General features: G+C 45.1%; 1 protein-coding gene across 1 annotated transcript; it reads left to right on the top strand.

Moving 5' to 3' along the window:
• The first annotated feature begins 5,634 nt into the window (after positions 1-5,634).
• On the top strand, positions 5,635-18,064 carry LOC115226695 (programmed cell death protein 2). Its single transcript, XM_029797712.2, has 4 exons — positions 5,635-6,553; positions 13,555-13,850; positions 16,120-16,236; positions 17,869-18,064. The coding sequence occupies exons 1-4, from the start codon at positions 5,734-5,736 to the stop codon at positions 18,028-18,030; spliced, it is 1,395 nt and encodes a 464-aa protein (XP_029653572.1). The 5' UTR covers positions 5,635-5,733; the 3' UTR covers positions 18,031-18,064.
• The last annotated feature ends 3,653 nt before the right edge of the window (positions 18,065-21,717 follow it).

Here is a 21,717-nt window from a genome sequence, read left to right as displayed (position 1 = left end):
TCCGTATTTCGAGCATTTCACAACAAGATCCGCTTTCGATATAACAGTTGCTCCCGCAAAATAAATTAAATAAAATTTGGGATTTTGCAGAGGGTCGAAACAAATTGGTATGGTGAGTGCTGTCTTTTGTTAGTTTTACAGACGTGAGTGCGGGATCACAATGGTTAGACAATGTAAAGGGTAGAGCAAATAAGCATTAGATGAGCAGCCAAAACAAATGCGAGGAACATTTTAAGTGGCATTCTGAAGGTTATAGCGGTGTTGTTTTTATTTTTTCATTGTAAAGGTAACAAGACTTAAAGTGTCCCAGGACCTTATTTTTTTGCCCCAATTTTTTTTTTTTTCAAATGTTTGGTTGTCAAAATTACTGTGCATCCTTGAGAATGAAGCATCTTCAATGCCAGGAAATACTGTATACTCACACACAGATACACACACACACAGACACACCCAAACACTCATGTGTATATATATATATATATACACACACACACATAGTGTATATACCTAATATTTTCAGTATGCGGTTTAAGCGAAATGCTTAGCGGTATTTCATTTGCTGTGACGTTGCCGAGGTCGACTTTGCCTTTCATCCTTTCGGGTTCGATAAATTAAGTACCAGTTATGCACTGGGGTCGATGTAATCGACTTAATACCTATGTCTGTCCTTGTTTGTCCCCTCTGTGTTTAGCCCCTTGTGGGTAATAAAGAAATAGGTATGCAATTTAAGCAACTTAAGTTAAGTTATGTTAATTTTTTGGCTCAAAAAGCAAAAGCAAGGCCATGTAAGGGGACATGGAGTTATGTACAGGGAGAGTGTTCATGCAAAGAGTTCAGGCCATTTCTGGTCAAGAGAGACTTTGAACTGAGCGGTCGTCGGCATCTTCACTATCTCGTCACTTGTTGCAAAAAAAACCTTATTATTATAATTATATAAACTTTTACCGAATATGGTCCTTTTCCATACCGAAATACTACTAGGTGAAATTTGTTGATTTTATTAAATTAATTATATTTCACCCTATATCTGTAATCATACACATATATATATATAGATAAAACTTACTTGGAAAAAGAAGCATAGCGTTCGCTCATATAATAATACAAATAATATATAAATATATGCATATATACATATATGTACATACCTACATATATATGTATATATACATGCATATATGGGTACAGGACATCAAACAAACGTTGAACACAATGAGAAACAAAAACATAGAAAACAAACTTTTTTTCAAGCAACGAAAAAATCAGACAGAGAAACGAGACACACAACATGAAGAATATTCCCCTTCATCAGTTGTTCCTGTTTCATCTACTCCACGTTTTGAAGGCAAGGACAATACACAACTTCATTTAAACAGTCCTTCCCGCAAAACAAAGTAAATAAAATTCGGGATTTTTTGCGGAGGGTGAAAGCGGTAACAAGAACAGGACAGTGAGAACAAAACAGTAAAAACAAACGGTGATTGTGCCACGTAAAAAGTGCTAAGTCCATTCTGCTGAGTGGTTGGTGTTAGGAAGGGCATCCAACTGCAGCGAGCTGGTAGAAACGTTAGCACGCCGGGCGAAATGCTTAGCGGTAATTCGTCTGCCGTTACGTTCTGAGTTCAAATTCTGCCAAGGTCGACTTTGCCTTTCATCCTTTTGGGGTCAATAAATTAAGTACCAGTTACGCACTGGGGTCGATGTAATCAACTTAATCCGTTTGTCTGTCCTTGTTTGTCCTCACTGTGTTTAGCCTCTTGTGGGTAGTAAAGAAATAGGTATTTCGTCTGCCTTTACATTCTGAGTTCAAATTCCGCTGAGGTCAACTTTGCCCTTCATCCTTTTGGGGTCAATAAATAAAGTACCAGTTACGCACTGGGGTCGATGTAATCAACTTAATCCGTTTGTCTGTCCTTGTTTGTCCTCTCTGTGTTTAGCCTCTTGTGGGTAGTAAAGAAATAGGTATTTCGTCTGCCTTTACATTCTGAGTTCAAATTCCGCTGAGGTCAACTTTGCCCTTCATCCTTTGGGGTCAATAAATTAAGTACCAGTTACGCACTGGGGTCGATGTAATCAACTTAATCCGTTTGTCTGTCCTTATTTGTCCCTCTATGCTTAGCTCCTTGTGAGCAATAAAGAAATAAGAAGGGCATCCAACTGTAAAAATCCTGCCAAAACAGACAGAGCTTCTGCTGGCTGGCTCTTGTCAAACCATTCCACCCATGCCAGCAGGGAAGGCAGACGTTAAACGAAGATGATGCATGACAAGAACTACAACACCATGACGACGACGATGAACTTGTCTAAGCTGAACTATGTAAAATGTCGGAGAAAGAAACCTGGCTGTTTCTTGCAATACATACATCCAAAGCAAAATCTTTTCAGGGGCCCTTAAAATACTTTAATGGATCCCCAATTTACTATTCAGCTATGTGGGCCCCCAGAAATCTTAAATGGAGTGTTAGAAACCATATGAACCCTGGTTGAGAACCCCTGCTCTAATTTAAGAATACCCTCCATCAGGCATTTGCCATATTCTGAACGCCTTACTTCCCTGGGCATGGACACACTGAAACTCCGTGTGGCAGCTGACTTGGCAGACACCCATAAAATTATCAACCATCTTACAAACAATAACTCTGAGCACCTTTTCAAACTCCACCCATCTAACACCCGTGGACATATTTACAAAGTCAGAAAACAGCACAGCTCCCATGACTTTCGGAAACACTTTTTCACGCTAAAAGTTGCTGAAGCATGGAACAAACTGTCGGCATCAGTTGTTAATTGTCGGAGCACTGATTTCTTCAAAACTTCCATGCTTCCCGAGATTTGCCAACACTACACCTGATTTTCTCCCCTCCATACACACGCAAGCATGTATCTGACTCATACATTGTTCGCTTTCCAGACATTTGTACATTACTGCATATGCTTTATACGCACTTTCTGACAAGTTGTGGTGCACCTGAGCACTGTATACAATAATTTCATTATTATTTTATTATTATTATATATATATATATATATATGGACATGTTTACAAAGTCAGAAAACAGCACAGCTCCCATGACTTTAGGAAACATTTTTTCACGCTGAGAGTTGCTGAAGCATGGAACAAACTGTCGGCATCAGTTGTTAATTGTCGGAGCACTGATTCCTTCAAAACTTCCATGCTTCCTGAGATTCGCCAACACTACACCTGATTTCCCCCCCACACACACACACAAGCATGTATCTGACTCATACACTGTTCACTTTCCAGACATTTGTACATTACTGCATACACTTTATACACACTTTCTGACAAGTTGTGGTGCACCTGAGCACTGTATACAATAATTTCATTATTATTATTATTTTAATTACCAGGATGATGGAGAAACAACAACCTGGTTGAACTTGTTAATCTTTCAGTCCAAACTACACTAATCCATCGACTCCCACGGGTGTTATGTTCCAAAACACCCCACGATTGGTGAAAATCCCCAGAGTAAAAACAGTTCTGTACTGGGTACTTCTTCGGAATTGCCCCCACCCCACCCCAGCCCCACCCTATAACTTTTAAACCAGTTATTAAAAAAAAAAATTCTTAAGATTCACATGTTTTCAGGGATCTTTTCTGTTTGAACGGCAGTTTTTTCTAGCGGTGTCATATGAAATTGTCACCCATAATTATGACCCTAGAATCGATCTATTGCATTTCAATGTTTTAGGGTTAGGGTTAGGAGTGAGGGGAAGGGTATCTTTTTTCTTCAGAAATGTAAATAAACCCAATCTGTTTCTTAAACGAGGGACATATTCATAAGACACAGAATGTTTTCACCTCAATAGACGACATTGATTGGTTGAAATTGCAGAAATTGAAGGAAAAAAACAACAAATATCTTACAAACTATAGAATTTTCTCAATAAAGCCAAAAGAAAAAGATGTTTTATAAACACATTCTACCAGTATACGAAGTTTAACATTTTTTAGTTACCTAGAAATTATGTTAAAAACTGCCGTTCAATCCGAAAAGATCCATATCTTACAAATTATAGAATTTTCTCAATAAAGCCAAGAGAAAAAGATGTTTTATAAACACATTCTACCAGTATACGAAGTTTAAAATATTTTAGTTACCTAGAAATTATGTTAAAAACTGCTGTTCAAACCGAAAAGATCCATATCTTACAAACTATAGAATTTTCTCAATAAAGCCAAGAGAAAAAGATGTTTTATAAACACATTCTACCAGTATATGAGGTTTAGAATTTTTTAGTTACCTAGAAATTATGTTAAAAACTGCCGTTCAAACCGAAAAGATCCGCTGGGGGGGGGGACAAGCACAGACACACAAGCACACACACATATATATATATACGACAGGCTTCTTTCAGTTTCCGACTACCAAATCCACTCACAAGGCTTTGGTTGGCCTGAGGCTATAGAAGACCCCTGCCCAAAGTGCCACGCAGTGGGGTTGAACCCGGAACCATGTAGTTGGTAAGCAAGCTACTTACCACACAGCCACTCCTGCGCCTTTGTTGAAAAATTCATTGAAAAGTATCTATTTATTGGGCAACACCAGCGTGTGGTGTTGGAGGGTGCGCAGGAGTGGCTGTGTGGTAAGTAGCTTGCTTACCAACCACATGGTTCCGAGTTCAGTCCCACTGCGTGAAATCTTGGGCAATTGTCTTCTATTATAGCCTCGGGCCGACCAATGCCTTGTGAGTGGATTTGGTAGACGGAAACTGAAAGAAGCCTGTCGTATATATGTATATATATATATGCGTTTGTGTGTGTGTATATGTTTGTGTGTCTGTGTTTGTCCCCCCAACATCGCTTGACAACCGATGCTGGTGTGTTTACGCCTCCGTAACTTAGCGGTTCGTCAAAAGCGACCGATAGAATAAGTACTGGGCTTACAAAGAATAAGTCCCGGGGGTCGATTTGCTCGACTAAAGGTGGTGCTCCAGCATGGCCGCAGTCAAATGACTGAAACAAGTAAAAAGAGAAAGAAAAAAAGAGTGTAATACTGGATCGGTATAATTGACTAGCCCCCACTCCCGCAAGATTTCAGGCCCTGTACTTATAGAAGAATGGATTAAAGGGGTAAAGACCCCCTTCGATCATGAATGACCATGGGATTGCACCTAGAAAGTTACCCTCCTAGACACAAGTCCGGGCAAGGTTGTTTATGGAAGACCAGCAGTCGCCCATGCATACCAGCCTCCCCTCTCCACGCCACCAGTGTTATCCAAGGGAAAAAAAAGGGTTCGATACAGCTTGGCACCTGTGACGTCGCAACTCATTTCTGCAGCTGAGTGAACTGGAGCAACGTGAAAATAAAGTGTCTTGCTCAAGAACACAACACGCAGCCCGGTCCGGGATTCGAGCTCACAACCTCACGATCGTAAGCTCGACGCTCTAACCACTGAGCCATGCGCCTTCACGTATTATTATTATTATTATTATCATTATTCCATCATGTACATATACGCGTGTATCCATCGTTAATTTTACATATTTTATTCATGTTTTGGAAAATTGATGAATGTCTTTGACGATTCCCGGAGCGTAGTGAACTGAATTTGTGTGTGGCTTTAGGCATAGCCTGTATTTGTTTGGCAATATTCTTCCGTGCTTTTCGCGAGAAAGTTCCTCTCTCGGCGACGTCGGATGGAAAGTGAAACCGGAGCCATACCGGAAGTTGTTTTTAATGATGATGGGAGACAACTTCCGGTAAGATGGCGTGTGCCGAGTCTGAAATGTGCGACATCGAAGATAAAAGGGAAGCGAAAGGCGCGGTGAACGACCTGAATCAAGAACTGGACAATCAGATGGACGATGACGACGGAGAGGATTACGAAAACGTCGTGAATCTAGGTTTCCTAGAAGAGACGGACCCTCGTTTACTGAGGAGTCACATGTTTCCGAGCAAAGTCGGGGGTTGGCCCGCTTGGTTGTCCCTCTCGCCGCTGCCAACCCCCGATCAGCTGCGCTGCCGCCTCTGCGCCGGTCCCTGTATATTCTTGCTACAGGCTTACGCCCCTATCAACAGGCTTACCCGGGCTTTCCATCGGACACTGTTCCTGTTCGTGTGTCGAAACGGAGCGTGCAATCGGCGCAACTCGGCCGAAAACTTTCGCGTGTTCCGCGCCCAGCTGCCGCGCGTGAACCGCTTCTACAGCTGCGAACCCCCGCCGCTTCTCACCACGCGGCCGACCTCGTCACAGTCGACGGTGAAGCTCAAAGACACGATCGCGTCCGCCAACACCTGCAGCACCATCTCGATTCCGAACAACGAAGACGAAGGCGATGCCGATGGAAACGTGGGCGGCGCCGCCGCCGAGGAGGAGGACGACAGCATCGCTGTCGACCTCGCCTCCGACGAGGCGCCGTGTGCCGTCATGTACCAGAGCGTGTGCGTGGTGTGTGGAGCCGCCGGGCCGAAGAGATGCGGCGGTTGTCTGAACGTTACTTACTGTGGCAAACAGCACCAGGCGGTCGACTGGCAATACGGTCACCGCAACGTTTGTAAAAACAGATCGTCAAACACAAACACAGGTGAGTTAGCAATTTTCCTACCGGTGTTATTCTCCTTTTATCCCAAGTCATTCCTCATCCAGCTGACCTATGGCCAAATGAACGGAATTCTGTTTTAAGCACCTCATACAAACCCTCATAACTTTTGAATATTTGCGAATTTGGGCTATCTTTCGTCTCTAGTAGACCTTTCCGTCGATTTCCGCAAAATAAATTTTTTTTTTTACATATGGGCTTGCGGGAACTTTTGAAGTAATATACATACATATACACATACACCGAGTAAAAAATTTCAGTTATCTCTTTCTTTCACACATTACTCTCTCTGTCTCTTCACACACACTAACAGAAGCACTTCACTTACACAACATACTGTCTGTCTCCCACACCCTCAAACACACACACAACAACACACATGTACATCAATGCTTCCCCTGGACGGTAACTTCAAAAAACTTCCCTCGTCATACAATCGCTTTCTCTTAGTCTCTTTCGCTCTCATTACTTCAAAAGTTCCCGCAAGCCCATATGTAAAAAAAAAAAAAATTTTTACAGAAATCGACGGAAAGGTCTACTAGAGACGAAAGATCGCCCGAATTTGTATTCTACACATAGGAATTCATACGATTATGCAAAAACCAAAATAGAAATTTGTTTTCTATTTTGGTTGCTGCCTGATTTAATGGTTATTTAGCTGTTATTTTTAGCACATCTCATGACCACCTGATACCCTCCTCGCTTGTTTGTCTGTCTTGTTATTTAAAAATAATATATAATGAAATTATTGTATACAGTGCTGAGGTGCACCACAACTTGTCAAAAGTGCGTATAAAGTATATGCAGTAATGTACAAATGTCTGGAAAGCGAACAATGTATGGCAATCTTTCGTCTCTAGTAGACCTAAGCGATTGTATGACGAGGGAAGTTCTTTTGAAGTTACCGTGCATGGGAGCATTGATGGACATGTGTGTGTGTTTGATGGGGTGTGGGAGACAGACTGTATGTTGTGTAAGTGAAGTGCTTCTGTTAGTGTGTGTGAAAGAAAGAGATAACTGAAATTTTTTACTCGGTGTATGTGTATATGTATGTATATTACTTCAAAAGTTCCCGCAAGCCCATATGTAAAAAAAAAAAAAATTTTTTACGGAAATCGACGGAAAGGTCTACTAGAGACGAAAGATCGCCAATCTTTTTCTCCGTCTTAGGAATTTCTGTGAGTGGAATACAAATTCCTTATAAGCCGTGTTTAAAGAAGAATTCGGTCATCAAATGTTATGACTGTTGCATTAGTGTCCGTACTGACAGTAAGGTCATTGTTGTAGATATATGTGGAGTGTGTGGGAGAGATAGTGTTGTTAGGATGGTATTAAAGCGGCGAGCTGGCAGGAACGTTAGCACGCCAGGCGAAATGCTTGGCAGTATTTCGTCTGCCGCTACGTTCTGAGTTCCAATTCCACCGAGGTCGACTTTGCCTTTCATCCTTTCGGGATCGATAAATTAAGTACCAGTTACGCACTGGGGTTGATGTAATCAACTTAATCCGTTTGTCTGTCCTTGTCTATCCCCTCTATGTTTAGCCCCTTGTGGGTAGTAAAGAAATAGGTATTTCGTCTGCCGTTAGGTTCTGAGTTCAAATTCCGCCGAGGTCGACTTTGCCTTTCATCCTTTCGGGGTCGATAAATTAAGTACCAGTTACGCACTGGGGTCGATACAATCGACTTAATCCCTTTGTCTGTCCTTGTTTGTCCCCTCTGTGTTTAGCCCCTTGTGGGTAGTAAAGAAATAGGTATTAAGGCGGCGAACTGGCAGAAATGTTAGCACGCCGGGCGAAATGCGTAGCCGTATTTCGTCTGCCGTTAAGTGTTCTGGGTTCAAATTCCACCGAGGTCGACTTTGCCTTTCATCCTTTCGGGGTCGATAAATTAAGTACCAGTTACGCACTGAGGTCGATGTAATCGACTTAATCAGTTTGTCTGTCCTTGTTTGGCCCCTTGTGGGTAGTAAAGAAATAGATATTGAGAAGGTGCTGAAGGCGGCAAGCTGGCAGAAACGTTAGCATGCCGGGCGAAATGCTTAGTGGTATTTCGTCTGCAGTTACGTTGTGAGTTCAAATTCCACCGAGGTCGACTTTGCCTTTCATCCTCATGGGGTCGATAAATTAAGTACTAGTCATGCTCTGGGGTCGATGTAATCGACTTAATCCGTTTGTCCCCTCTATGTTTAGCCCCTTGTGGGTAGTAAAGAAATACGTATTGAAAAGGTGCCTGACTTACTGCTTGTGGTATTCGGCTTACGATCATAACGTCTTGAGTTCGATATCGAGCAGCGGGTTGTATTCTTGCACGTGTAATCCAAAGGGGCCCAGCTTTATCACGTTCTGGGTACTACTTGAGAACAGTGGTCCCGGTGTGCGTAGTCGCGCATCCGCGCTAGCTAGCTAGTCGTGACTAGTCAATCCTACAACGACTCTCTCTCTTTTACTCTTTTACTTGTTTCAGTCATTTGACTGCGGCCATGCTGGAGCACCGCCTTTAGTCGAGCAACTCGACCCCAGGACTTATTCTTTGTATAAGCCCAGTACTTATTCTATCGGTCTCTTTTGCCGAACCGCTAAGTGACGGGGACATAAACACACCAGTATCGGTTGTCAAGCAATGCTAGGGGGACAAACACAGACACACAAACACACACACGCATATATATATACATATATATATATATATATATATATATATATAAGGTTAATCCAAACGGGAAAACAGAAAAAACAACAACACGTGGAACAATTACAGTATTATTATTATTAGGCGCTCAGGAAAATGGAAGAAGGAGGGTATGACGTTTCGAGCGGAGCTCTTCGTCGGAAACATAGGAGAAAGAAAGATCCCGAGACGGGAGGACAGAGGAAAAAAAATTGCAGGTAGTCTTCATATATACATATATACAACAAGCTTCTTTCAGTTTCCGTCTACCAAATCCACTCACAAGGCTTTGGTTGGCCCGTGGCTATAATAGAAGACACTTGCCCAAGGTGCCACGCAATGGGACTGAACCCGGAACTCTGTGGTTGGTAAACAAGCTACTTACCACACAAACAAAGTAAATGACACATGAAAACACAAAGGATCGACTAGTCATGACTAGCTAGCGCAGATGTACGAGTATGCGCACCGGGACCACTGTTCCTAAGTAGTACCATGATGTACCATGATACCCTTTCCCCACCCCTAACCCTAACCAACACTAACTAACCCTAACTCTAACCCTAAATCTAAAATAGATTGAAATGCAATAGATCAATACTAGGGTTATAATTATGGGTGACAATTTCATACGACACTGCTAGGGAAAATGGGATTTTTTTCTAGCGGTGTAAAATGGGCTGTGTGGTAAGTAGCTTGCTAACCAACCACATGGTTCCGGGTTCAGTCCCACTGCGTGGCATCTTGGGCAATTGTCTTCTGCTATAGCCCCGGGCCGACCAAAGCCTTGTGAGTGGATTTGGTAGACGGAAACTGAAAGAAGCCTGTCGTATATATGTATATATATATATGTGTGTGTTTGTGTGTCTGTGTTTGTCCCCCTAGCATTGCTTGACAACCGATGCTGGTGTGTTTACGTCCCCGTCACTTAGCGGTTCGGCAAAAGAGACCGATAGAATAAGTACTGGGCTTACAAAGAATAAGTCCCGGGGTCGAGTTGCTCGACTAAAGGCAGTGCTCCAGCATGGCCGCAGTCAAATGACTGAAACAAGTAAAAGAGTAAGCTATGTGCAGGGATGCTACCCGTAAGGTGAGGGTTGACAATGAGTACAGCGAAGAATTCAGGGTACAAGTTGTGGTTCACCAAGGATTGTGCACGGCACCCTCCCGTTCATCATTATCCTCCAGGCAATAACAGAGGAACTCAAGACAGGCTGCCCCTGGGAGCTCCTCTATGCTGACGACCTTACAGTTATATCTGAATCCCTTCCAGAACTAGAGAAGTTTCAGGTATGGAGGCGAGGTCTAGAATGAAAAGGCCTTAGAGTTAACCTAGCAAAAACTAAAGTCATAGTAAGTAGAAAGGCAGACAAATCATTAACCCCTTCAGGTTGATGGCCCTGCTCAATCTGAAGAAAAGGTGTTGGTAAAAAAAAAAAAAAACTCCAGAAGATGCTCCCAGAGTAAGCTTTGGACACATAAAGGGTGCAGCAATATCAGGGGAAGTTTAACAGAGAAAATAGCTTTTGTATGCGGCAGATGCACAGGTACAATAAATGCTGAAAATGGGCAGGAAATAGACTCTATCAATTGCTAGAGGTAGTTAATAGCACCTGTTATCTAGGTGACCAAGTTAGTGGCGGAGGTGGATGCTCAAAGAGCGTAGCTGTGAGAATAAGATTAGGCTGGGCAAAGTTCAAAGAGCTCCTACCCCTGCTGGCAGATTGTTTGATGTCTGTGTGTCAAAAGCTATGCTGCATGGTAGTGAAACATGGGCTGTGACAGCTGAGGACATGCGTAGGCTTGAAGGAAATGAAACCAGTATGCTTCGCTGGATGTGCAATGTCAGTGTGCATGTTCAACAGAGTGTAAGCATCATCATCATCATTTAACGTCCGCTTTCCATGCCAGCATGGGTTGGACGGTTCAACTGGGGTCTGGGAGACCAGAAGGCTGCACCAGGCCCAGTCTGATCTGGCAAAGTTTCTACAGCTGGATGCCCTTCCTAACGCCAACCACTCCGTGAGCGTAGTGGGTGCTTTTTACGTGCCACCGGCATGGAGGCCAGGCGAGGCTGGCAAACGGCCATGATCGGATGGTGCTTTTTACGTGCCACCGGCATGGAGGCCAGACGAGGCTGGCAACGGCCACGATCGGATGGTGCTTTTTACGTGCCACCGGCACGGAGGCCAGACGAGGCTGGCAAACGGCCATGATCGGATGGTGCTTTTTACGTGCCACCGGCACGGAGGCCAGACGAGGCTGGCAAACGGCCATGATCGGATGGTGCTTTTTACGTGCCACCGGCACGGAGGCCAGACGAGGCTGGCAAACGGCCATGATCGGATGGTGCTTTTTACGTGCCACCGGCATGGAGGCCAGGCGAGGCTGGCAAACGGCCATGATCGGATGGTGCTTTTTACGTGCCACCGGCACGGAGGCCAGGCGAGGCTGGCAAACGGCCATGATCGGATGGTGCTTTTTACGTGCCACCGGCACGGAGGCCAGACGAGGCTGGCAAACGGCCATGATCGGATGGTGCTTTTTACGTGCCACTGGCATGGAGGCCAGACGAGGCTGGCAAACGGCCATGATCGGATGGTGCTTTTTACGTGCCACCGGCATGGAGGCCAGGCGAGGCTGGCAAACGGCCATGATCGCATGGTGCTTTTTACGTGCCACCGGCATGGAGGCCAGACGAGGCTGGCAAACGGCCACGATCGCATGGTGCTTTTTACGTGCCACCGGCACGGAGGCCAGACGAGGCTGGCAAACGGCCATGATCGGATGGTGCTTTTTACATGCTACCGGCACGGAGGCCAGTCGAGGCTGGCAAACGGCCACGATCGCATGGTGCTTTTTACGTGCCACCGGCACGGAGGCCAGACGAGGCTGGCAAACGGCCATGATCGGATGGTGCTTTTTACATGCTACCGGCACGGAGGCCAGTCGGGGCAGTGCTGGCAACGGCCATGATCGCATGGTGCTTTTTACGTGCCACCGGCATGGAGGCCAGGCGAGGCTGGCAAACGGCCATGATCGGATGGTGCTTTTTACATGCTACCGGCACGGAGGCCAGTCGGGGCAGTGCTGGCAACGGCCATGATCGCATGGTGCTTTTTACGTGCCACCGGCATGGAGGCCAGACGAGGCTGGCAAACGGCCACGATCGCATGGTGCTTTTTACGTGCCACCGGCATGGAGGCCAGACGAGGCTGGCAAACGGCCATGATCGGATGGTGCTTTTTACGTGCCACCGGCACGGAGGCCAGACGAGGCTGGCAACGGCCACGATCGGATGGTGCTTTTTACGTGCCACCGGCATGGAGGCCAGACGAGGCTGGCAACGGCCACGATCGGATGGTGCTTTTTACGTGCCACCGGCACGGAGGCCAGACGAGGCTGGCAAACGGCCATGATCGGATGGTGCTTTTTACATGCTACCGGCACGGAGGCCAGGCGAGGCTGGCAAACGGCCATGATCGGATGGTGCTTTTTACGTGCCACCGGCACGGAGGCCAGTCGGGGCAGTGCTGGCTACGACCACGTTTGGATGGTTCTCTTACGTGTAAAAAATAAAGGCATGCAGCCCTACAACAAATCAGGTGGAGTAATGTCTGGTGAATATGGTGGGTGGGGAATCATTTCCCATTTAAACAGTTCCAGCCTGTGGAATGTCATCTTAATTGTATGTGGCCGGACATTATCCTGATGGAAGAACACCTTTCATCCTGAAACCAAAGACAGCCATTTTTCTTCTAGTGCTAACTTGGTCGGCCCGAGGCTTTAGTAGAAGACACTTGCCCAAGGTGCCACACAGTGGGACTGAACCTGCAACCATGTGGTTGGTAAGCAAGCTACTTACCACATAGCCACTCCTATGCCTATATATATATATATCTATACACACACATGTACATACACACGACAGGCTTCTTTCAGTTTCCATCTACTAAATCCACTCACAAGGCTTTGGTTGGCCCGAGGCTACAGTAGAAGACACTTGCCCAAGGTGCCACGCAGTGAGACTGAACCCAGAACCATGTGGTTCATAAGCAAGCTACTTGCCACACAGCCACTCCTGCACCTATTAAATAAAACTATGTATATGATGGGCTTCTTTCAGTTTCCATCTACTAAATCCACTCACAAGGCTTTGGTTGGTTCGAAGTTATAGCAGAAGACACTTGCCCAAGGTGCCATGCAGCGAGACTGAACCTGGAACCATGTGGTTGGTAAGCAAGCTACTTACCACACAGCCACTCCTGCGCATATATACCTGTAATTGTTTTGACTTTTCTGTTGTGTTTTGGTTGCAGGTGGAGCAAGCAGGGACCAGCCAGGTGTACTGTTCAAGGAGTACGAACTGGTGACGGAGACGGAGGAGCTGGAGAGTGATGCAAACGACAGCAGTGAGGAGGATGAGAACAGTGGCGGGGTCGGTGTCGACGGCTCCTCTTCGAACACGGCTCTCATCAAGGCGGGACCCGGTAAAGACAAGAAAAAGGGAAGCGGTGGTCACCTGAAGGACCTCGAAGCATACGCCCGAAAGGAGACGTCCGACGACAAGGAGTTCCTCAAGTTTCGCCGCCGCATTCGCCCCGACCCAGAACAGGTGAGTTGCTCCCCCAGTCCTTCTCGTACACACCGGGAGGTGGCGGTGGGGAATAGGGAGGTGTATGGGGTGTTTGGGTGTGGCATTTTTTTTTTTTTAGATTTTTCTCTTTTGGCTGTTAAAATGGATGTTTATGTAATTTCATTCCCATCATCATCATCACCACCACCATCATCATCACCACTACTACCACCACCACCACCACTACCACCACCGTCACCAGTATGTAGTACTCTTACTCTTTTACTTGTTTCAGTCATGTGACTGTGGCCATGCTGGAGCATCACTTTTAGTCATATCAAATCGACCCCAGGACTTATTCTTTGTAAGACCAGTACTTATTCTATCGGTCTCTTTTTTGCCGAACTGCTAAGTGACGGGGACGTAAACACACCAGCATCGGTTGTCAAGCGATGCTGGGGGGACAAACACAGACACACAAACATATACATACATATATATATATATATATACATAGATACGACGGGCTTCTTTCAGTTTCCATCTACCAAATCCACTCACAAGGCATTGGTCGGCCCGAGGCTATAGTAGAAGACACTTGCCCAAGGTGCCATGCAGTGGGACTGAGCCCGGAACCATGTGGTTGGTAAGCAAGCTACTTACCACACAGCCACTCCTGCGCCTACGTAGTGGGTGTTTTTTATGTGCCTCGGTCATTAGTGATGTTGCCAGACAACTCATAATCCTACAAAAGCTGAGGAGTGTAGAGGGGGGTGTTTTTATGCCAAATGGGGGTTAAGGTACAAAAGAAGAGGGTGGGGCAGAGTAGGTTCATGTTGCAGAGGATCTTCATGGTTACTCAAATTTAAGAGGGGAGCTGAGAGGCAGTGGGGGAGAGTGATGGAGAATCTAATATCTCCAAAGAGATAAATAATGGTGTTGGGGTACCAACGAGTGGGACCTTAAGGTAGGAGGTGAGTTGAAGTGAGAGAAGACGGAGTAGCTAGGAGTGGGTGGGGCATGTGTGTGTGTGTGTGTGTGTGAGCATCCACTTAAAAAGCATCCAGTCCACACTGTAAAGTGCCAACCCACCCATGCCAGCATCAAAGGAGGATGTTAAACAATGATGATGTACGTATGTGTGTGTGTGTGTGTATATATATATATATATAGGCGCAGGAGTGGCTGTGTGGTAAGTAGCTTGCTTACCAACCACATGATTCCGGGTTCCGTCCCACTGCGTGGCACCTTGGGTGAGTGTCTTCTACTATAGCCTCAGACAGACCAAAGCCTTGTGAGTGGATTTGGTAGATGGAAACTGAAAGAAGCCTGTCGTATATATGTATATATATATATATGTATATATATATGCGTATGTGTGTGTGTATATGTTTGTGTATCTGTGTTTGTCCCCACCAACATCGCTTCACAAACGATGCTGGTGTGTTTACGTCCCCGTAACTTAGCGGTTCGGCAAAAGAGACCGATAGAATAAGTACGAGGCTTACAAAGAATAAGTCCTGGGGTCGATTTACTCGACTAAAGGCGGTGCTCCAGCATGGCCTCAGTCATATGACTGTGTTTCTACAGCTGGATGCCATTCCTAACGCCAACCACTCCTTGAGTGTAGTGGGTGATTTTCCCCACCTAGCTAACATCTATTTCCTACACACACACACATACATATATACAAGCACGGGAGTTGCTGCATGGTAAGAAACTTGCTTCCCACCCACATGGTTCCGGGTTCAGTCCCACTACGTGGCACCTTGGGCAAGTGTCTTCTACTATAGCCTCAGGCTGACCAAATCCTTGTGAGTGGATTTGTCTGTATTGATTTGTATTGTCTGAATGTTGTTTTCGGAGTTAGTGCTTTGTTACAGACACTGTTTTGTAGCTATAAGTTATTACTATTTGTTAACTCTTATGTTACTACTTGTAGTAATAAGCTGGTGGATTCCGAGACACCATTTATATTTTTAATGCTGTGGACACTTCCAGATTCAGTGATACTGCCCAGGTGTCAAAACCATAATGATATCTGTGTGGAAGCTGATGATGGGAATACATGATATGCTCTGTTGGGAATTTCTTGTAAAGTGGAAAGTGTCTGTTCATTGATAGTTTGTGGGGCTCACATACTTTGGTGTTGCTTGGGTTTCTCAATATGAAATGTAATTAGATTTTGGCAATGCTTAAGTAGTGGTGTCTGTTTTTAGGAGGTTCTGTGACACACACATACAAACACACATCTGTAATCTATGAAAATGTTGATAATAAAGTCTTGTGTTTTCTGTTTTGCTTGCAGGTTGTCCGTTACCACTTGGGTGGTAACGTATTGTGGGTGTCCAGTGATAATAAACCTAGTGAACACAGCATTCCACCATGTTCTTCTTGTGGTGCTCAACGCATCTTTGAATTTCAGGTAAGTCTTCCAAACACACCCACATTTTTATCATAGCAGTGCATAACTTGAGTTCGAATATTCTATACATATATAGGCGTAGGAGTGGCTGTGTGGTAAGTAGCTTGCTTACCAACCACATGGTTCCGGGTTCAGTCCCACTGCGTGGCATCTTGGGCAAGTGTCTTCTACTATAGCCTCGGGCCGACCAAAGCCTTGTGAGTGGATTTGGTAGATGGAAACTGAAAGAAGCCCATCGTATATATGTATATATATATATATATATGCGTGTGTGTGTTTGTGTGTCTGTGTTTGTCCCCCTAGCATTGCTTGACAACCGATGCTGGTGTGTTTACGTCCCCGTTACTTAGCAGTTCGGCAAAAGAGACCAATAGAATAAGTACTGGGCTTACAAAAAGAATAAGTCCTGGGGTCGAGTTGCTTGATTAAAAGGCGGTGCTCCAGCATGGCCGCAGTCAAATGACTGAAACAAGTAAAAAGAGAGTAAAGAGATATTAGCTTATGTATGTGTGTGTGTGTGTGTGTATACGTACATCATCATCATCATGGTGTAGCGTCAGCTTTCCATGCTAGCATGGGTTGGACGGTTCAACTGGGGTCTGGGAAGCCGGAAAGCTGCACCAGGCCCAGTCTGATCTGGCAATGTTTCTACGGCTGGATGCCCTTCCTAACGCCAACCACTCGGTGAGTGTAGTGGGTGCTTTTTACGTGACACCGGCACAGGTGCCAGACAGGCTATGGGCTCCGTGTGAGCAGTCATCTAAAAGATTTTGTGCATCTTGATGTTGACATAAGTTCCTTGCTTTTCCTGATGAGAAAGCGGCATAATGTACTCCTTATTCCTTCGCAATTAGAAATATGCAGCCTTCGAAACATATGTCGAAAATAAAGGAATTTTGTTATTCGTCGTTCAACTCCATGAGATATATATATATATATATATAATATATATATATATATATATATATATATATATAAAATATACGAAAGAATGGAGTTGAACGACGAATTAACAAAATTCCTTTATTTTCGACATATGTTTCGAAGGCTGCATATTTCTAATTGCGAAGGAATAGAGGACATTATGCCGCTTTCTCATCAGGAAAAGCAAGGAACTTATGTCAACATCAAGATGCACAAAATCTTTTAGATGACTGCTCACACGGAGCCCATAGCGAAGTTTTTTGTGCATCTTGATGTTGACATAAGTTCCTTGCTTTTCCTGATGAGAAAGCGGCATAATATACTCCTTATTCCTTCACAATTAGGAATATGCAGCCTTCGAAACATATGTCGAAAATAAAGGAATTTTGTTAATTTGTCGTTCAACTCCATTCTTTCATATATTTATATTTTTTTTTTAAATTTTAAAATAAACATACAAATTTCGACACGAAAGCACGTAATCTATGCCCTAGGCACGTAACTTCAACCGTGTCTTCTCTGATGTGAATTTGCTACCCAGGTATCGGTTAATCGAATTATCCATAACAAGATAATTCATTCAACTACTCAAATATATATATATATATATATATAGATATAGCTAGATATATATATATATACACATACACACACATGCTCATCCTTATGTTGTCTGTGTGTCTCTACGTCTTCTTTGCTCTCTTGTAGGTGATGCCACAACTGCTGACCCATCTTGGTGTTGATCTTTTGGACGACAGTCTTGACTGGGGAACACTGGCTGTGTATACCTGTGCTGACAGCTGCGACATTGGGGTGAAATATGTACAGGAGTTTCTATGGAAACAGGACTATTCCTCAAAATGCTCTTGAAATGAAATAAAACAACTTATTTTAATGCTTTTAATTGCCTTCTTTTTTTTTATGTTTGTTTGTTTGTTTTCTCTTGTCATCCTCCTCCTCATCATCATCATCACCATTTTAACGTCTGCTTTTCTATCCGTTCATGGGTTGGACAGAACTTGCTGAGATGCATTTTCTAAGATGAGTAAGTTGACGTTCCTTTAAACCAAACCCCACCTGTTTTCCAAATAAGGAAATATTCCCCCCACCCTCACCTGTTTCCAAATAAGGAAATATTCCCCCACCACCACCTGTTTCCAAATAAGGAAATATTCCCCCACCCCCACCTGTTTCCAAATAAGGAAATATTCCCCCACCCCCACCTGTTTCCAAAGAAGGAAATATTCCCCCACCCCCCTGCCTGGTCGGACATGTTTTCTACAGAAGACTGAATACAAAGAACACTGCTTGCATAACAGTGGCATTCGTTTACAGCTCTGTCTTATGATTTCAAGCAAGGGAACACTCATACACACACATGTGTACATATATACATGCATGCATCCTTACATTATACGATAGGCTTCTTTTAGTTTCCTTCTCTGAAGTTCACTCATATCATTGTTCGACCGTGGTCGAGACAATGGAATTTACCATGCTATACCAAACTTCACGGTCCATCATAGCATTACGGAGGTCCTGTTGCTGGATGCCTGTATCCCTGGAGATTACATCAGGGTAGGAGAGTGTGCACCCTCTGGTATCGCGAGCAGATGGCTTCCAGAGGAGAAGAGTAGAAATTGCCTCATTTTCAGCTCTACAACAATGTCCAGCAAACTGGACTCTTCTACCTTTCACAAGAGATGACACAGGTGGTAGTTTCCCATATATTTGCATTTTGGTTGGATGACGCTTCCACAGGAGATTTTGAGCCCTCATAAGGAGGTGAGTGTAAGTTCCATCCAACCACCTCTCAAGCTTCTTTGATAACATCCAGGTTTCTGAGCTATAGAGTAGAATTGGTTCGACTGGTATCACGAGCAGATGGCTTCCAGAGGAGAAGAGTAGAAATTGCCTCGTTAGCTCTACAACAATGTCCAGCAAACTGGACTCTCCTACCTTTCACAAGAGATGACACAGGTGGTAGTTTCCCATATATTTGCATTTTGGTTGGATGACGCTTCCACAGGAGATTTTGAGCCCTCATAAGGAGGTGAGTGTAAGTTCCATCCAACCAGCTCTCAAGCTTCTTTGATAACATCCAGGTTTCTGAGCTATAGAGTAGAATTGGTTCGACTGGTATCACGAGCAGATGGCTTCCAGAGGAGAAGAGTAGAAATTGCCTCGTTAGCTCTACAACAATGTCCCGCAAACTGGACTCTCCTACCTTTCACAAGAGATGACACAGGTGGTAGTTTCCCATATATTTGCATTTTGGTTGGATGACGCTTCCACAAGAGGTTTTGAGCTCTCATAAGGAGGCGAGTGTAGGTTCCATCCAACCGCCTCTCGAGCTTCACTCACAAGCTTTGGTCAACCTAGAAATAAAGCAGAGCAGCTTCAAAGCTGCCCAATAAGGGTGGCATTTAATCTACTGACCCCAACAGGGAAGGCCTGCAAGCAGGTCTCTGACTTCTTTTGCAGAATTTGTTGCAATTGCTTCCTCCAGAGTCATATCCCAGTGATGATGATGATCATCATCATCATCAATTAATGTCTGTTTTCCATGCTGGCATGGGTTGGACGGTTTGACTGAGGGCTGGAGAGCCAGCAGCAGCACCAGGCTCCAATCTGATCCGGCAGAGTTTATACAGCTGGGTGCCCGTCCTAATGCCAACCACTCTTGAGTGGGTAGCGGGTGCTTTTTACATGCCACCTGTACAGGAGCCAGTCTGGCAGGCCTGGCATCAATCACTTCAGATAGTGCTTTTTATGTGCCACCAGCACGGGGGCTGGTGAGGGGGCACTGGTGTCGCCCATGTTCAGATAGTGCTTTTTATGTGCCACTGGCACAGGGGTATATCAAGGGGCACTGGCGTCGGCTATGTTCAGATAGTGCTTTTTATGTGTCACTGGCACAAGGGTATATCAGGGGGCACTGGTCTCAGCCGTGATCAGATAGTGCTTTTTATGTGCCACTGGCACAGGGGTATATCAGGGGGCACTGGTGTCGGCCATGTTCGGATAGTGCATTTTATGTGTCACTGGCATCAGCCGTGTTCAGATAGTGCTTTTTATGTGCCACCAGCACGGGCTGGTGAGGGGTATTGGCGTCAGCCATGTTCAGATAGTGCTTTTTATGTGCCACTGGCACAGGGGTATATCAAGGGGCACTGGTGTCGCCCATGTTCAGATAGTGCTTTTTATGTGCCACTGGCACAGGGGTATATCAAGGGGCACTGGTGTCGCCCATGTTCAGATAGTGCTTTTTATGTGCCACTGGCACAGGGGTATATCAAGGGGCACTGGTGTCGCCCATGTTCAGATAGTGCTTTTTATGTGCCACCAGCACGGGGGAGAGGTGAGGGGGTATTGGCGTCGGCCATGTTCAGATAGTGATTTTTATGTGCCACTGGCACAAGGGTATATCAGAGGGCACTGGCGTCGGCCATGTTCAGATAGTGCTTTTTATGTGCCACAGGCATAGGGGTATATCAGGGGCACTGGCGTCGGCCGTGTTCAGATAGTGCTTTTTATGTGCCACAGGCACAGGGATATATCAGGGGCACTGGCGTCGGCCGTGTTCAGATAGTGCTTTTTATGTGCCACTGGCATCAGCTGTGTTCAGATAGTGCTTTTTATGTGCCACTGGCACAGGGGGCACTGGCGTCGGCCATGTTCAGATAGTGCTTTTGATGTGCCACTGGCACAGGGGTATATCAGGGGTCACTGGCATCAGCCGTGTTCAGATAGTGCTTTTTATGTGCCACTGGCACAGGGGTATATCAGGGGTCACTGGCATCGGCCGTGTTTAGATAGTGCTTTTTATGTGCCACTAGTACAGGGGCCAGTCATTTTGACCTATGGGGCCCACAACTTGTGACTGCAGGATTGCCTTCAGGTGGCAAGGGGCTCTTAGTTGGGGATGTAGAGTAAGAGGTCTTAGTGCCTTAATTTGAACTTGGCGATTTTGGTAAGAGGCTTAGTGCCACAAGTTGAAAGAACGATTGAATATATTTGCTGAACTCTTGTGAGATTTGATTGGTAAGAGGCTCTGCGCCTCAACTTGTAACTGTTGTTGGAGGTGACTGTCATTTAGAAAAAGCACGGGCTAAAACTACGCGCCTTCACTAGTCAATTAAGGTGAGACAGTGTCACGTGACAACTTGCTGGGGCTGCCTGCTGGAGCCTATGCGGCAGGTATTTAAAGGGAGAAATTTGACAAGACAGTCAGTCACCGGCTGACACTCGCTGATGATACATCGAAGAGGCCAGGGAACAGCAGAAAGAAGACATGCACCCAACACCAGAGCTGAAGACACTTCCAAAAGGGGGGGGCCTCCACGTCAAAACGGTAGAGGAGTAGCGCCATCCAACCAAAATGCAAATATATGGGAAACTACCACCTGTGTCATCTCTTGTGAAAGGTAGGAGAGTCCAGTTTGCTGGACATTGTTGTAGAGCTGAAAACGAGGCAATTTCTACTCTTCTCCTCTGGAAGCCATCTGCTCGCGATACCAGAGGGCGCACACTCTCCTACCCTGATGTAATCTCGAG

Source organism: Octopus sinensis, linkage group LG30, assembly GCF_006345805.1.
Source record: "Octopus sinensis linkage group LG30, ASM634580v1, whole genome shotgun sequence".
Classification (NCBI taxonomy): domain Eukaryota; kingdom Metazoa; phylum Mollusca; class Cephalopoda; order Octopoda; family Octopodidae; genus Octopus; species Octopus sinensis.
This window is presented reverse-complemented; position numbering and strand designations above follow the sequence as displayed.

Bases quoted from the DNA above. Each gene is read 5' to 3' on its own strand.
- LOC115226695 (XM_029797712.2), top strand. From the start codon at position 5,734: ATGGCGTGTGCCGAGTCTGAAATGTGCGACATCGAAGATAAAAGGGAA. The intron at 6,554-13,554 runs GTGAGTTAGCAA...TTTTGGTTGCAG, and splicing joins ATCGTCAAACACAAACACAG to GTGGAGCAAGCAGGGACCAG. The intron at 13,851-16,119 runs GTGAGTTGCTCC...TTTTGCTTGCAG, and splicing joins TTCGCCCCGACCCAGAACAG to GTTGTCCGTTACCACTTGGG.